Source organism: Rhincodon typus, chromosome 42 (assembly GCF_021869965.1).
Source record: "Rhincodon typus isolate 14 chromosome 42, sRhiTyp1.1, whole genome shotgun sequence".
Lineage (NCBI taxonomy): Eukaryota > Metazoa > Chordata > Chondrichthyes > Orectolobiformes > Rhincodontidae > Rhincodon > Rhincodon typus.
Genome location: NC_063373.1, coordinates 6,039,533 through 6,057,504, shown reverse-complemented (window position 1 = coordinate 6,057,504; position 17,972 = coordinate 6,039,533). Strand labels below are relative to the sequence as shown.

General features: G+C 47.0%; 1 protein-coding gene across 3 annotated transcripts in view; it reads right to left on the bottom strand.

The window, feature by feature from the left end:
• Positions 1-15,477, bottom strand: part of LOC109935144 (heterogeneous nuclear ribonucleoprotein C-like) — a 25,004-nt gene extending 9,527 nt beyond the window's left edge. The window contains exons 1-2 of one of the 3 annotated variants that reach the window (XM_048619266.1): positions 14,765-15,477; positions 219-489 (exon numbers count right to left, since the gene is read on the bottom strand). In XM_048619266.1, coding sequence (XP_048475223.1) covers positions 219-489; positions 14,765-14,776 — 283 coding nt within the window. In that variant the 5' untranslated portion in view covers positions 14,777-15,477. Of the gene's footprint in view, positions 1-218; positions 490-13,689; positions 14,695-14,764 lie in introns of those variants that run through there. The other 2 variants (XM_048619265.1, XM_020533826.2) reach the window with 2 other exon arrangements.
• Between the last annotated feature and the right edge of the window lie 2,495 nt (positions 15,478-17,972).

Sequence of the window (17,972 nt, the reverse complement as noted above, 5' to 3'; positions counted from 1 at the left end):
GGGGAGAGTGAGAGGGTGGGGAGAGAGCAAGAGAGAGAGAGAGTGCGAGAGAGAGAGTCTCTCTATGTTGCTGTTTTCCCATCAGGACACGTTCAAGAATGCCTAATTTCAGAGGCAGATCAATTTATACCACAGCAGGTTGACTGCGATTGGTTTGAGGCTCCGAAGGTGCACCTGTTTACCCCCCCGACCCCCCGGGTCGAAGTGCCCTCACTCACCCAGCGGCTGCCCTGCGATGATCCTACCGTCCTCAGCAGCCACAGCTGTTCGGGCGGTCCTCTCGTTGGCGTACTGGACGAAGGCGTAGCCCTTGTGCACCGAGCAGCCTACAATCTTGCCATACTTGGCGAAGAGGACCTCCACGTCCGACTTCTTCACCACGGCCGTGTTGAGGTTGCCAATGAAGACCCGCGAGTTCAGCGAGCGCGGGTCGTTCTTGTTCGTGACATTGCTGGCCATCAGTTTGGCGGCCATGAGGCTGTCGTATCCCTGGTGGGCGGCGTTGGAGTGGGTGGGGGGGGGGGGGGGAAACGGGACAGGAAGGCAGGGAAGTGAAGGGTGGGGGAGGAAGGGGTTTAGAAAGAAAAAGGAGATTGAGCAATTGGTATAATTAGTTAACTCCTGCTCTAACTCCGGCCCATTGTCCGTTCCCACCCACTGCCTGAATTGTAAGGTGTCACCGCAAACGGACAAACCTTCCTGCTCTAAAACTCTCCACTTCTCTCTCTCCTCCTCCTCCTCAAGGCCTGCTCACTTACCCACCCTCATGCCTATAAACGTGGCCCTGTGACGGAGGTCACTCCTCAGGGTCAACTTACCCATGCTTGGCTGGCGTGTTCTCCCGTCTCCCACTGGCCCTGGTGCCACCCCAGGGTTGCAACGGGGGGACGGGGGGGGCAGGCTTAGCGTTCCCTCGTCGGCCTGCTCCCAGCGAACCCCGGGGACTTCCGTTCCCGGGCCTCCTGCGCTCGGGCGACTTGGGGCTGGGCCATACCCGCAGCCAAGCCCCCTAGCCTTTGGGTGAAGGTGGGCAGCCTTGGAGAAACCTAGCCCAGCCCTCTTTCCTCTCCCCACGACCCCCTGCATCTTAACTGCGCATGTAAACACATCACTCTGCAGCTACGCTGCCTCACCAACACAGCCTGCACCCCATCCATCAAATGGATGAGGCTATAATGGCAATGACAAGTTCATGTTGCAACGAAACCCCCAACCCCACCCCAAACTGCAAGAACATCATTCAACCCAAGCTTTAGTGGGAAGGTACAATGGCATGATCCACTTACATACACTTAAGATATTTCACAAGGCTACAGTCGGCTAGCGTTGCTAGTTACTTGGGCCTTTGGAAAGATGAGGCTGCCAGTCGTGGGAGTTTAGGAACGCGTGGGCAGACTTGCACTCACGCAGCACGCCACCGGCTCTCGGGTCCCCCCCGGAGCCACCGTCATTTCTCAGAAGGGCAGCCCAACAGAGAGTATCCGCCGGGAAGACGCCAAGGCCTCCAGTGCTTTTTTTTTTCCTCGTTGGTTCGGACCGGGAGGAACATTAGCTCAGGATGGCAGGAAGAATCCCCCTCCCCCACCCCGGTTGCTGGGTTTGCGTACACGTGTTAAAGTGCTGCACCGCGCGGCCTAACAGCGAAAGGGGCAGGGGAGCTGTTTTCACGCCCACCCAGAGGGTGGCACGCCTGGCACTGCGACACTCCCTCGCAACTGGCATCCCTTTCATAAATCCATGCTGACTCTGTTTTCCAAATAAACAGTGACTCCAGATCCACGGCGACGTGGTCGATTCTAATACGCCAGAAGTGACCTGATAGAATCCCTACAGTGTGGAAACAGGCCCTTCAGCCCAACAAGTCCACATCGACCCTCACAGCATACCCACCCAGACCCATCCACCTAATCTCCACATCCCTGAACACTATGGGCAATTTAGCACGGCCAATCCACCTAGCCTGCACATCTTTGGACTGCGGGAGGAAACTGGAGCACCCGGAGGAAACCCATGCAGACACGGCAGGATAATGTGCAAACTCCACACAGTCGCCCGAGGGTGGGATTGTACCCGGGTCCCTGGCGCCATGAGGCAGCAGTGCTAACCGCTGAGCCACCGTGCCGCCCTGTACCTCACCTACTGATTTGCCCCGATTGGCACCAGCCGTTAGACTGACCCACCCCCTGGCATTGCTGAGGAAGCATGTTAGGCAGACAGTGGCGAGGTACTAAGGAACCCCAAGCGCCGCTCTGGAAACACTGAGAGAGGTCAGTAAGACTGTGGTCCTGGCTGGATAACATCACAGCGAACGAGCAAGTGACTGGCCTTTCCTTTCTAGACCATTGCTCCATCCGACAAAAGGCTCGACAGACACCTATTTGGTGTGCCAACCACGTCTTCAGCGTGTTTGTCAAAAGCCACTGGCGCCAGGCAGTCTGGCAATAATGTGCACAGCGGGGTGACACTCATCGAAATTCTTGACGTGGTTTTGGTTAGGGGAAAATGCTACCCAGGACACCAAAGGGTTTAACATCTCAGAAGCAACGATATGGCCCCCTGTGCGTCCATGCTTGCTAGTGTCCCCACATAAACCTTCTGCACACGCTTCAGTCCATTACCACACTCCACCAATCAGTTTGTTCCTTCCCGTCTCATACATTTACACAGCTAGCTCCCTTTTAACTTTTTATGCTTTCTAGCTCAACCCCCTCTCTGTGGTAGAGAGTTCCAGACTGTCATCAATCCAGACGTTGAAATCCCAACTGGATTTATTCGTGGCATCTGCATTCACAATCTTTAGTGTCAGACCCTCCCTGTCAATACAAACTCCTTCTCTGTTATTTGGCAGAGTTTGTGTTCAAAATTTATCCCTTGATGGAATGTGGGCATTGCCAACATTTGCTGCTCAGCCCTAACTGTGCTGAGGGTCTCATTCGGCCATTTCGGGAGGTTGGGGTGCAGTTAAGACTCAACAACGTCGCTGCAGGTCTGGAGTCTCCTCACTGGGATAAACAGAGGCGGGATCAAACAGAATCAGCGTGGATTTACGAAAGGGAATTCAGGCTTGGCTAATCTACTGCAGCTTTCCAGGGATCGATACGGGGGAAACCAGTGGATGTGATTCACTTAGACTTTCTAAAGGTCCCCCGTAAGAGATGAGCACTTAAAATTAAAATGCACGAGACTGGGGGCGTAGTGTACTGATTATGGAGATTGGGTGGGAAGACAGACAGGAAAAAGCAGGAACAATCAAATCTTGTTTCGGGGAGGCGGCCAGTGACTAGTGGGGGACCCCAGGGATCAGTGCTTGGACCCCCAACTAGTCTCGATATATATATATCTATTAAAAATTGAGATCAGGGAATTCAATGAAACGTCTTCAAATTTGGAAATAACACAAAGCTGGGTGGGAGGGTGAACCATGAAGAGGATGCAGAGATGCTTCAGTGAGATTCAGACAGGCTGAGTGAGTGGGCAAATGAATGGCAGATGTAGTTTAATGTGGATAAATGTGAGGTTATACGCTTTCAGAGCACAAAAAATAAAGGAAGACTATCTCAGCGGGCACAGACTGGAAAAACGGGAGGTCCGACCAGACCAGCTCCTGAAAGTAAGCATACAAATACAACAGTCAGGGAAGGCAGATGTTTCGGCCTCCACTGCTTTCCGTGACAAATGGAATGATGGCCTTTATAGACCACACCTGGAGCACCGTGTGGAGTTTCGGTCTCCTTATCTGAGAAAAGATGCTCTGGCGATAGAGAGAATGCAGCGAAGGTTTCCCAGATTGATTCCTGGAATGGCAGGACTGACGTGTGAAGAGAGACTGGATCGGTCAGGAATATATTCACTGGGAGTTTAGAAGAATGAGGCGAGGGTGGGGGATCTCACAGAAACCTATAAAATTCTAACAGGACGGGACTACACAGGGTAAACACGGGAAGGATGTTCCCCGATGACCGGTTTGAGCGGGAAGTCCAGAAACAGGAGGTCACAGTCTAAGGATACAGGGGTGGGGGGCATTTAGGATTTGAGATGAGGAGAAATGTCTTCGCCCAGAGAGTGGGTGAGCTTGTGGAGTTCTCTGCCACAGACAGCAGAGGAGGTTGAAACATCGAATGTTTTTGAGATGGGTGTTGGATATAGTTCTTAGGGTTAAAGGTTACAGAAGGAACAGGGGACCGAGTTGGATGATCAGCCACAATGGTATGGAATGCAGGAAGCAGGCCAAATGACCTACTCTTGCTCTGATTTAAGTTCGTGCGTCTGGGCCAGACTGGGTAAGGATGGGGTTTTCCACCCTGAAGGGAAATTAGTGAACCAGAACAGTTTTTACGACAATCAATGACCGTTTGTCATCACAGGGAGCATCTTTACGTTCCAGATTCGTGAATTAAATTCCACCAGCTACCGTGGGATCTGAACCCAGAGAATCACCCTAAGACTCTGGAATACCGCTCTAGTGGCATAACTACCAGGACACCACTTCCCGAACTGTCAGCAGTTGAAAGTCAACCTACAGATGCTGAGTTATGTGTAGGATAGTCTAATCACGAGTGAATCAAATGTGTTTTTATTTATATTGGTCATGGCTAGCTTTCAGTTCCTGAACTGAAACTCCCACCAGCTGCAGAGGGGACATCTGAAGCCAATGTCATTAGCGTGGCATTTCTAGGGCTGTTAGGCCAGCAGCAGGACTGCTCTCTCTAGGATCCGGGGGCTGAGGGGTTAGAAAGATAATTTTGGGGTCGACTTAAGTTCACGGCACCGTTCTAAGACACACAAACTCCCCCTCGCGCCAATTCATCCGGGAGCAGCCAAACACTTCAAAACAACACTCTTTCCTCCTGCAACGTAAATGGTCATGTCTTGCATGTGCCCTGATGCGTGCAGAACAAAGTGTCTGTGTCACTACCGACAGCGTGTTGCCATTTGTGGGATTTCCCTGTGCAGAAACCAGCATTTTTCCACGGAACAGCGACCGCATTTCACTGGCCACCAGAGTGCTTTTAGGCACCCCAGGATTGCAAAATACACACTAACACAAGATATTACTGAACAGGTACGTAAACATAAACTCAAAGGCTTTCTTTGATTTTAAGGCTTTAAGCATAAAACTACCAGGCCTCAGCTCAATCCACAAGCCAGGATTGGCCCTACAGGTTACCTTTCCAAAAATTAGGAAACAAAAAACAACATACCCCAGTCCAGTTTCTTCAAGATCCCACAGACGTGCAGGCCAAGAGGCGCAGGGAATACTCCCAGGAGAGCCCATGCCTGCCCTCAACCTGAAATATCATCCTAACTGGCCCATTCACATCAGAATAGTGGAGCGGGTGGTGGCCGCGACCCTTGCTCTGCCATTCTATCAGATCGCAGGTGATCGGGTCACGGTCTGACATTCACTTTCCTGCCTGCTCCCCCCCATCGTCCTCGGCGACCAGAAATCTCTCTTAAGTTGGCCCTGAATTTATACAACGGCCCAGCCACCAGGGCTCTGCGTGGGATGAGAGATTCCACAGACTCTTGCTGCTCGAGAACAAAGATTCTCGTCCTTGCATCTGAAAAGGCAGACCTCGTTCTGAAAAACAACGTCACTCAGACTGCTCCGCCATCGAGAGAACGGTCGTGGCCGATCTCATCTTGGCTACGAAACCGCCTTCCTGCCTGCTCTCCATGACCCTTCAACACATTACTAATTAAAAAACGCCCACTTCCTCAAATTTATTCAATAGCCCGGCATCCAATGCACCGGCAAGGGAACGAATTCCACAGATTCGCCACCCATTGAGAGACATAATTTCTTGTCTCTGCTTTGAATCTGCCGCTCATTATGAAATTATGACTTTTTTTTCTAGATGGCCTTGCGTGAGGAGACGTCTACTTTCTCAATCCCCATTAGCATCTTGCATACCTCAATTAGATGTCCCCTCATTCTTCTGAACTCCAGCAAGTACAGGCCTAAACTGCTCAATCTCTCTCCACAAGACAACACCCGCACCACCCAATCTCTGAAATCCATCTAGTGAACCTACTCTGAACTGCCTCCAGTACAACTACTTCCCTCCTTAAGTAAGAGCACCAAAATTGTATTGAGGTCAGTTGCTCTCAGGATCTTGCACGTGTCTCCAAGATTGCACCTCATTTTCCTAAACTCCCAGCAGACACAGGCCCCTCCTGTCTGGGCTCCCGACCTGAAACGCCAACCTTCCTGCTCCTCTGATGCTGCCTGGCCTGCTGTGTTCCTCTAGCTCCACACTGTGTTACCCCTCCTGTCCAATCTCTCCGCACAGGAATGAGCTGAGGGAACGCCCTTGGAATTGCTTCTAACTGCGCCGAGCGCAGAAGTTGCATACCCTGTGTTAAGTACCGGCAGTCACTGCTCTGAGCTTGACCTGCAAACTGCTTCGGGCATTTTTGCACAGATGCTTTCGACATTCCCGCTAAACAGCAAACTTGCTGACCATTTGAGCCTTTCAAATTACTGTGTATTTAAAGAGCCCACACTCATGACACAGAAACGAGGGTGCACAGCAAAGAAAAAAAGAACAAGGGAGCAGGATACTTTGGACATGATCAAGTGCCCTCCGACTACTTCCTGCTCTCAGTGGCGGCTCATGTCAGTTTTGTGAAGTGTACTTTTAATGGAGAGGGACAAACAGTTATAGAGGAAGATGTATTCTCTGATGGTTATGTTTTGCAAAAGGAAGTCATTTGTGCACTGGCTGCATTTTGTCAACATTTTCATTCCCGTTCTCCCCTCACCCCACCCAAAGACAAATGCCGGGTGGGATCCAAAGCTGGTACACCCCTACCCTCCTTCAAGGCAGGGCTTGGGCAGCAAGCAGGCCCATTTCTCAGGCACATCACCCTAGCCGGGAACAGTGAACCCCGTACAGACCCGAAGAACTGAACTTCGGGGCAACCCCCAACTCTGCGGAGCTCGGTTATTACATTGTAGGGGGTAAAACAAAGCAGTCCCTCGATACTACACAGACCAGAACCGAAGAGGGCTGGAGCAAGGGGGTGGGAGCATACACAACATGGATTTACAAGGTGAACTGAATCAGGATAAAACGAGAGAGAGCAGGAAGGACAGGAACATCAAGAACAAATAAAGTGGTCAGCTGTGAAGGCAGAAGTCTTTGCTAACAGACTCGCATACCCCAAAGCTCCCACTGCAACCCTTTAACTCCCCCCAACACATCCAGTCTCAAGCCCCCTTTAGCCAAAGCTATGCTGCCGCACAGCACCGCACGCCCACGGCCTCTCTGCAAGAAGAGATCCACTGAGTGACGAACCCCGTCTGCGGCCCTCCGTGTTACTGTTCTTTATGTAACGGCCCAATTCCCTCGTCGGAGGGGGCCCCGAGGAAGCACAACTCTTCCGCAAATGTCGGCAACTGTAGGGATCAGCTTCAAGGTTGAGCTCTGCCATCCAAAAGTTATGAGATGGTGGGTGGAATGGGGAAAAGTCAGGGACAAGGATAGCTGCTGCTGGTCAAGCCACCATCTCTTCGAATGGCACAGCAGCCTCGAGGAAGTGGAAGGCCTCCCCCTCCAGTTCCTGCACGACTGCAAGTTATTTACAGTTCTTAACGTCTGCCCGTTCAATCGACGTTTGGCCCCCATCCCCGGTTCTCCCTTCGCCTGCGGCACTGACACACCGCCCACCCTCCGCACCACACCTTGGGGAGAAATCGGCAGGTTGCAGGGACACAAGCAATCAAGAGACCTTGGCCGGGCGCAAGTCCCAAATGGCCCGCTTGAAGTAGGGCGGCAGAAACTGAGGACAGGGTGCCTCCCAGGGGCCTTCAGGCACCAATGGAAAGGCAAGGTCGCTATCCCAAAATTTGCGGATTGATGAACAGTGAAAACAAAAAACCAGATAGGCAAATGCCCACACAAGATCAGGAGCCAAATAGACACCCCACAAACACACTGCAAAAGGCACAGAAAATGAGAGACAGACAGAGTTTGAGACGAGGGACACACAGAGGCACACAAAAACAGATAGACAGTGGCTTGGGGCTTGCACGGAGGGACTGTAGATACCTGGGGCCAGGAAAGAGGGCAGAAGTCAGGAGGCCAGGGGGAGGTAGGGTGTAATCATGGGTGGAACATATTTCAAGAGGGCCACTCCCTGAACCCTGAGAGACAGCAGAGGATGAACAGAGTGTTACAGAACTGTGAGAAAACCGATTTGTTTTCCTTCAGGAGGTATAAAGAGGCTGCTCACTGAAACCCTCCAACACTGACATCTGACAATGCTGCTTTTAAGTACTTTCCTTGTTGGAAACAACAACAGCGTAGGCAGAGCGCTCACAAAATGACTTGGGAAGGCTTTCTGCCATCTGCTTTTGCTGAAAACGAATTTTCCCCAAAAAAAAAACCGGGGTGGTGGGGGGGGAAGGAGAATGTTAGGATCCTTTTTATAGGCGTAGTTCTCCGCACGCTTGCTTCATGGGAAAACAAAATAAGCCCCACCAGATGCAAATTCTCTCTGGCACGAGTCGGTAGTTCTCACTGCACAAGACATTCCTCCCAGCGCTACCCGCCCGCCAAGGGCTGGGAGTTTCAAATCAATCTCGCCCTGGTTGAGTTAAAACCTGCCAGAATGTCTACGGGGACTCATTGGGAGGAGTGGGCGAGCTGGGGTGTTTTGGGGCAGGTTGGGGAGGGGGAGAAGCGGAGCAGCGGAGTTCACCCTCAGACAAGGCACGAAGTGAATACACCTTTCCCTCACCCCGCCCTCCCCAGCAGCGGAGGTACGGGAGATGGCCTTCCAGTGGGCTACAGCATGAAGACCCAGACGGACTGATTTCTCCTCAGCCAGCGCAGTGGAGCTGCTCGTTGACATGAACCAGCTCAGCCTGGCTTCCTTCTCAAAACACCCGTTTACAGACAGCCGTACGTACAGACAGCACAGAGGCACCGTTGGCTGGAAGGGCAAACGCAGCATTCTGTTTTGAGTCAACTTGAGTTCTTGCTCGATGGCGGAAGAGGAGTAATGACCCACGGGGAGGGGGGGGGTAGAGATAAAGCAGTGCTTCAGCTCCCCTCTGCCCCTTCATGGGGCACCCTCAACCCTTAGAAGGTCAGGTGGACCGGCCATGCCGCACGTGAAGATTTTAAGTGGGCAGGCTGAGGAGGAAGCCTGTCAGCCCATCAAGTCCTTGCCATCAAGGAGCCACCCACTCACTTCACCCCCTCTGCCTGTTCCCTGCAAGTCCTCTTCTCAGGTAGTTGCCCAATCCCTCTTTCAGAAGCCACAACTCACGCCGAGGCACCAGGAAACTCAAAGAGTTAGGCTTTACAGGACCACCTTGGGTGGGTGGTGGGAAGTCAAGAGATGGAATCCTAGAGCTCACAGCCTAGGCAGCTGAAGACATGCCCCCCACCGACCCGCCCCAAACAGTGGGATGATTAATATCAGGGATATTCCAAATGGACCAGAAACAAGAGTGGTGTGGAGCTTTTGGACGGTTGTGAGATTTCAAAACAAGGTTGAGAATCTGCAGAGTGAAGATGCTGCTTGGTCAGGAGACAACGCAGACTTTTGTGCCACAGGGAGGGATGGCCGATGACTCTTGAACTTACAAGTTCACGTGCCCATCATCTATCTCTCTTGCTCACTGAACTGACCTGTTCTCCTGGTTCCGCGCTGTCAGAGCTTTGAAATTAAGAGCTCACCCTGGCTTTCAAATCCCTGATGGCCTTGCCACCCTCCCGCCCCAGCCCGATCCTCCTAGGTCTTTGCCCTCCTCCAGCTCTGGCCTCCTGAATGTGCCTGATGCTAAATGCTCTGCCACTGGCAGGCTGCCTGACGACACCCACCCTTTGCCAAGCTCTAGAATTCCCTCCGTAAACCTCTCCTCCTCCAAGGAGTTATCCAGAGCCTACCTTTCGAAACAAGATTTTGAGACTTGAGTGATTTGGGGCGGTGCAACTCCTCCACAGGCACCATATAAAACACAGGCTGTTACTACTACACACAGACTACTCAAAAGCAACACTTTCTGCTGGTGTGGCTGTGCCCAGATAGTTGAACTTAGCCTCGCTCTCTCACACACACACACACCGCCCCAGAGTAATAGAATTCTGTGCTCTGAGGCTGTCCTTTTATCCTGCAAACTTACAAGGCGTTCAAAACTATAACGAATTCCCTACCGCTCCATTCCCCCCACCTCCCGGACACCCTGCTCTCCAGTCTTGCTTCAGCCAGGTTCTCGCTGGATAAAAGTTTGTTTTAGAAATCTACCCACTCAATGCAGGACCACCCAGTGACTGTCTATGCCTCCATCCCACAGTCATACGGCATGGAAACAGACCCTTCGGTCCAACCAGTCCGTGCCAAACATAATCCCAAACTAAACTAGTTCCACCTGCCTGCTCCTGGCCCATACCTTTCCAAAGCTTCCCTATTCAGGTACTTATCCAAATGTCTTTTAAACACTGTAATCATGCCCACATCCACCACTTCCTTCGGAAGTTCACCTGTAATAAGCCTCAATTCACACAATTTACAGCACAGAAACAGACCATTTGGCTTGAAGGATGTGTCAAGTGTTTATGCTCCATGCATGGTTCAATCAGCAGTTCAGCATCTGCCTCCCACAGTCCACTCATCTCGACTCAGGGCTACCTTTACAGATCTATTCTAATGTCCAGCCTTTGGTCAGCGCTGATCAGTTATGGAATGCACCTGCTAGTTCCCTGCAAGCTTATCACCTAAATCCCTCAGCAGTCCTGACCCAATGTCAGTATTACTTGGCAACAGAGCAGTGATCTATTTCTGCCATTGTTCCCCGCTAACTCAATTGCAACTTCTCAGTGCCTTCCCAATTGAGTGCTTTGACTACATTCCTAACTTCGCCCCATTTCACCTTGGATAGTTAATCCTTTAACTTTTTAGAGCTTGGATTGGGTCCTTCCTCTCCTCTCCTCTACTCTAAACCACACAAGTTTAGGCCCCCTAGAAAGAGACGGCAAATCAGTTGTACAGCAATGACCAATCTCCAATGCAGTGAGAGAAAGGACTGGAGGATAGCACCATGGAGCAGGCATTACTGAGATCATAATATCCAAGGCAGTGAGGAAGACCCCCCCACCTCAAGCCTACCTCCTACCTTGGACTTGATCTGAATGCTTGTGGTATTAAGTACCCGGATAGTAGGAATATATGAAATAGAAATTGTTAGAAAGAGCAAGAGAGAGACATACGCAGAGCAGGCTGGTTGAGAAACCAATGAAGGAACAAGACAGTGAAGGTCTTGATTTGGTATTCTCCATCACTTTGGCCCGGACAAAGCAATGCACTTCCTCCTGGTTGCACACAAAACAGCTGCTGCATATCTACGAGGAGACAAGATAGGATCGCAGTTTGCGCTGCTCCTTCGCCAGGTCACGGGGTGCACCAGCAGCACCTGTCCAAGGGCTGCACAATCCTGCACCATCACCACATCACACCCCCCCCATCACTCTGGAGGGTGGTGCAATTCCCGAACCGCCCTGCGGGCGAGGCTATGTACACGCATGGGGGCAGACGTGAAGAACAGCCGCTGTTGTTACAAAGATGGCGATCCGGTTATTATCACAGCACTGTTTGAGGGATCTTGCCACTCACGAGTGAGCTACATTAGGACGCCGTGCTGCAGGTGGGAGCAGGATTGGGTGTGGTGGTGGGAAGATGCCCAGGTTTGACATCTGCAATTCCAGTTGGTCTCGACACTCCATGTGAATTTGGATTCTCAAACACTAGACAGGACAGATGGTCCATGGTGGGGTGGGGTGGGGGGGGGGGGCCGGTACTGACGGGGGTAAATCAAGATGGTAACAGGGACGACCCTTGCTACAAGCCAGGAAACTGCCTGCCACCAACCCTTGCATCACTGACAGCACCGCAGTAAACCTCCAACTCCGTACCCTTGCTCCTAACTTGACTCTTGGCCCGCTCCCCATTCTGCGCTGAAGTAACCTCATCTACCCACCTAGCTCCCTGCAACCGGTTCCAGACAACAGGTACTCTACAGAGTGGTGAGACTGGAGAACCAACACCTCCCCACCTATCAACGTGTGGCTGAGGCGACCGGTACGGGCAGAATCAAGGGGCAACCGAATGAACCCACAAGACAGACAGAAACAAGATACAGAGATGGGACTGGATGAAGTATTGCAGTGTGGAGGAGGCTCAAATGGAGCGTGAATATCATTTTGGACAGACCAGCTGAGCTACATGGCTCATTTTCAGACTGTCAACCCTCAGGTACAGTGCCTCTCGGGTTTGGAGCAGATGGACAAATGGCCTAATTTTTTTTAAAAAAAAGATTAGTCCCAGCCTCCAAAATAATTGCACTGCAAACATCCAGCATCTGCCTACAGACGTATTTCTGTCTGCGCATGTCACACTGCTGTTTGCTCAGCGTTCAAATAAATTCGAGAGATAATCTGGATAAGCAGCCTGTTACTTAGTTAGAGAGCTGTTTGCAACAGTAATGAGAAGCAGAGGTCACAGGACCAAACTCCCAGGGGATGGTACTAGTCACACCCTCACTTGTTCATCTGTCTCCTAAACAATCCCCTATCCGTACCATGATGTTACCTTCAAATATGAGCACTCAGAATCTTTATTGAACTTGTGCAGAAACTCATTAAATGCCTTCTGGAAACCCACACGTGTAACATTTATAATGTTCCCATATCTACCATGATAAAGTTACCTCCTCAGTTACATTCAACCAGGGTCAGAACAAGCTGCCAGAAGCCCTGAGAAATTAGAAGGCGCCTTATGAAGTGCAAATTCTTTTATTTAAATGCAATGTTTGGTGCGTGGTGCTCATGTTAACAAGACGTGAATGCAGAAAGATCCCAGAAACCGCTGAAGAGATCAACGACCACTTCGTCATCTAGGGCTAGCTGAGGGAAGAAACGTTGGTGCCAGGGCACCAGGGGCAACTCCCCTTCTCTTCTTCTGGTAGTGGTCACCTCCCACTGAACAGGGAAGGTAGGGGCAGGGTGGGTAGGTGGAGTGGGGTGGGGGTGGGGAGGGAGTTTGGGGAAAGACACCCAGGTTTGATATCTGCACTTCCCTCTGCTCTCAGTACTCCATGTGGATTAGGAGGTTCAAACACTAGGCAGGATAGATGGTTTGACCCAATAATCTTCAGATATCCTGAGGCATTGGGGGTCAGATTGGGAGATAGAAAGACAGAGAAGGGAGGGGAAATGGAGACGTCATCAAATGAGCCAAACCATCAACACAAAGCACAGCAAGAGCACTTGGAAAATCGAAGGCTCTGCATTTCTGTGATGACTCAAGATCAAGCCAAATTGCCAGGCAATCTTGGAGTGGATTCCCAACACTTTTTGCTCCGAGATTCTCTCACCCTGCTTCCCACTGAGATTTGCGATTGGGAACACTAGCCAGGTGAAACGATGAGAAAAATGACTACCCGGATGAAACCAAAACTAACACTCCCACATGCACATGCAAGAAGGGGGGGGGGGGGGGGGGTGGGTGGGGAAAACAGAGGGGCTGCAGATTAAGGGAGGGGAAGGAAATTCATCACCTCCCAAACCAGAGGTTACTGTCCTCATTGAAGCTGCTCAAACTGGAAATCATGAATTGGACAACCCTGCAAGCCTCAGCTTATAAAAGATAGAGGACTTAGTGCGAAGGAATGTGACTAACCCCACAGCAGCAGCAGTCTCTAGGACTGGGCGGAGGTATGAACCATACACGCACAGTAGAATCTCACGGAAGGTGCATCGATGGTGAGCTCTGTCGGTTTCCAACTTCCCCCACCCCCTCCCCTCAACCTCCATGTTTGGAAGCACATGAAACAAATCAAAGGACACATGTCTTGCGCGTGTGTGTGTTTGCGTGTGTATGGGGGTGGGTGGATGGAGGTGTGGGAGGGAAGAAAGAAGGGGTGGGAGGTGGGGTTTGGGAAATATAGTGTGAAGAGCAAGAAACTCATGACTGTGGTGCAACTGGAAGTAAAAGTGTATTCGGGAGCACCCCCCGAACAAAAGTAACCCACTACTAAATTCATGGCCCATCAACAGGACGGGGCAGGGAACGGAAGGGAAAAAAATCTCACCTTCTGCTCAAACATAACATCAGAGTCCAACGACTTTACAAAAATATAAAAATACACAGGCACTAAAAAAACAACCGGTTATCCCAAAAACCCTCTAAAAAGGCACTACTTAACTGTAAAAATTGAAAGGAGGGGGGGAAGAGGGAGCTGCACAAAAATATCTATGTTATATATGCTCTCTAAATATAATCAATATAAAATGCTCAAAAACTTTAAAAATTGCACTTATACACTTAAAATTCAACAGTTCAATTCAAGCTTGAAAAAAGAGAAAGGTAGAGGCAAGAATGATCCAATGTAAAATGTTCAAAGATCATTTTCTTTTCTAAACAGTTTGAGTAGGTAGTATTAAAAAGGGGGGAAAACACTGGAAGAAAAAGAGAGAAGTTAAAAACCGTTTTTTTTAAAGAAAGAGCCACTTGCTCAGATTTCTTTTAAAAGTCTGACCCAAAAACAACTCTAAAGCTAAATATATAAAAGTCATAAACAAAGTGCGCTTTCGGGAAATCTATTCACGCACACCTCTAACACTTCAGATTAATTTTTAAAAAATATACAGAGTATATAGCTTTTCATTTTAAAAAAAGGAAAAATATTTTGTAACTCTTAAACACTTGTCAGCTTTAAAAAATGTTTTCTTGAAAAAAAAACGTTGGTGCTTACTTCTGCATTCATGTTGATCTTATAGAGAGGCCCAAACTGGTTGTTTTTAGGGAAAAAGTGTCCACAAAACTGCGAATATAAAAAAAATCAAAAGTACAAAAGTTCAACAGATGAAACTTCGAGTAGGGAAAACCTTGCAAACAGTTCAAGATTGTTTTAAAAAAGCCCGAAAATGGACTACTTTTCTTTCCTCGGGACGCAAGGGGAGGAGGATGTGCAATCAGTGCCCGTCTTGACATTGCTCTGACTGCCATCTCACATGCAGCAGCAACCCGCTTTGCTGCCACTGAACTAGTGGGCAGAACGTGCACTAACCCTCCCACAGTGGCCTCCCAGTCACGCCGCAAATGGAAGTCACCGCAATCCACTCGTTTGTATTCGTGGGGAAAATAAACACAGTGGATTTAATTCATGAAAATACAGGCTTAGCGGCCACATTAGAATTTGACTCCAATCATCTTGGGCCTGTCCGCTGATCAACATCTCCATTGGAGCAGCAAGGAGGCCAATTTTTGATGCTCCCTGATCCCTTCAGAAGGAAAAAAAAACACACACAAAAGAATAAGTCTTTGGATTCACAGCCAATTAATTTGTTTTCTTTTTAAGAAGTTGATCCTAATCTCAAGTTAGTTTTAAGTATTTCAAGTTGCAGATGTAAATGCCAACAGCAGATAGGTGTTTTCCATTTAAAAACAACAAAAAGTATGTTTTAAAAAAACATTTTAAAGCGTAAAACATTTTTTCAAAAAGTCACCAATGTTTTCAAAACAGGAAGCATGGGGGAAAATGGCCTTGAATATTAAAAGAAGTTGAATACAAAAAATAAGTGTCACTTTCCTACTAAGTGGAAGGTTCACAAAAATAAATTGTTCCTAAAATGGTAACAAAACATTAACATTTTTGGGACTTATTTGGGTGTCTTTCTAAATTATTTCAAGACCAATACTGTTTGTTGTATGAAAGACAGAAAAAAGTGGACATTTGAGGTACAAAATATTTCACTTTCCTCTTTTCAAAATGCCAGATACTCGTAAAGCACAAAACATTCTAATTCAAAAGAGGTAAAAAGCAGAAACGTTCAACTTTCTCCCAATAAAATTTCTCTCTCCAGTACTTCAAACTTCTCCCACGAAATACACTCGCAAGGGTGCAAAAGTGTAAAAACACGCCTTAAAAAGTACTTCATGTCCTTTTTACGTAGAAAACACTCAAAAAAATGGCATCTGAACTGATTATGATAGTGTAAAATTTCATATCAATGGCAAAATTGCAAAAATATTGTTCGCTATGAAAAAAAATCACATTTCTAAAAAGCTTTCCGTTGTAAAGTGTAAAATGCAAATAAAATATCAAAAAGTAAAGATGTCAATCTTTACAAAAACACAAATCTAAGATAGTTCCCCCTCTCCAAAAAAAAGGGCAAAACATGGGATGTATTTTTGGCCAAGTTTAAAACCAGGGAGCCCTCCAAAGTAAAAATGCTTTCCTTTAAAAAGTGCTCATTATACGTGTTTAAAAATAGTGACTGGCTCTAGACAGGGATGTATTTCAGTTTTAACAATTCAATTTGCAATCATAAATATATATAAACACATTAGAGGTTTGAATTTATAGTATTTTAAGGCGTTTACAAGACACTTCATTTCTTATTTTATTTATTTCAAGTTTACACTCATATTTACACTTGGGAAAACAATTATTTTCATTTGTAATTCATTTTAGTATAAAGAAGCAAATTTAATATTATTTTAGAAGAATGAACTCTAAGACAGAAATGAATGCACTATTTGATGTTTCTTGCTTAAGCCAAAACGCGATTATAAATAAAATGTGATATTTCATGGAAAATATTAAACATGAAGTTTACATTAAATTATAATTGTATTTAGTTATAACTAACCAAATGCTTGGTAATTTTAACCAACTGAGAAGCTCATTAAGTATATTAAAATTAAACTGTATTAGAAATAAATACATTTACTTAAATTCACAATTAAATCTTTCCACGTGGAATGTGCACATTTTCAATTTGATTCTGTGTTCTGATATTAAACACGAAAATAATTTTCTTTCAAATCTATGATTAGAAATTGTAATTACTTAATTGAAATGTACATTACAATTAGATTTAGTCAGAATGTACACAATTTTCCACAATTTTTTTTAAAATTGGCTTTGATCAGAAATCAAGCAAAAACCTGATACTAACATCAGCAAATCGGCAATCCTTTTTGAAAAAGTGATGATAAAGCTATTAGGTTTAATTATGACAATTTGATCAAATATTGAGGGAAAAAAAAGACTGTTTAAACACAATCACATTATCTCTCATGTTTATATTCTCAATCATACTTTAACAAGAAAATTTTAGCTTTTAGTAAGAATTTACTCCATATTGAGGGACTTAGATTTTGTTGTTATAAATTGCACAATTTACCCAGAAAGACAGTTGCTTTAAGTTTAACAAGAATTCAATAAATATTCATTTAGTTATGCATCCATAAAGTGAAATATAAATTATTTGGTTGTAATTAGGGGAGGGAGGGATTTTTGGGGGTTTGATTTACCAAATATTCATTACCAGATTATTATACTGATTTTCAAAAATTAACAAATCTAAAATTGATAAACACTTATTTTAGTTAACAACAAAGGAACATCTATTTCACCTACATGAAATATTCATTAATTTACACTCATTTGCAGTTTAGGTAAAATTTCTATTTTTTTTGATAGAAATAGAATTTAGATGCCAATAACTGCCACATTGATAATCAGATTAGGTCTGAGATTATTCTGCAGACTGCAATTTGAACTTGAGGGAGACAGAGAGTTTAGCATTAGGAAACAAGAATTTACATTAAAACAGATCTGAACTTTTTAAAAATCAAACTACTGACTGAATACATAATTTTTAAAAATTAAGGCACAAATTTAGTTAGAATTGAGGCACACTTAACAACCAGAGTTTACATATTGCAGATTACAATTTAGCACCTCCAGGAATTCCAGGTTTAAAGCTTTTACAAAGCAGCTATTTAATTAGGTAACTAACCATGTCATTTATATATATTTATTCATTCGCTCAAAAGTGACAAGGGCCCGGATCTCCTTCCCCGGCCACAATTTCACACCCAGAAGGGAAAAAATAATGGACAATTAAGATCTTTTTCAAAAAAAAAACCCACTAACACGACCTGCTCTTCCC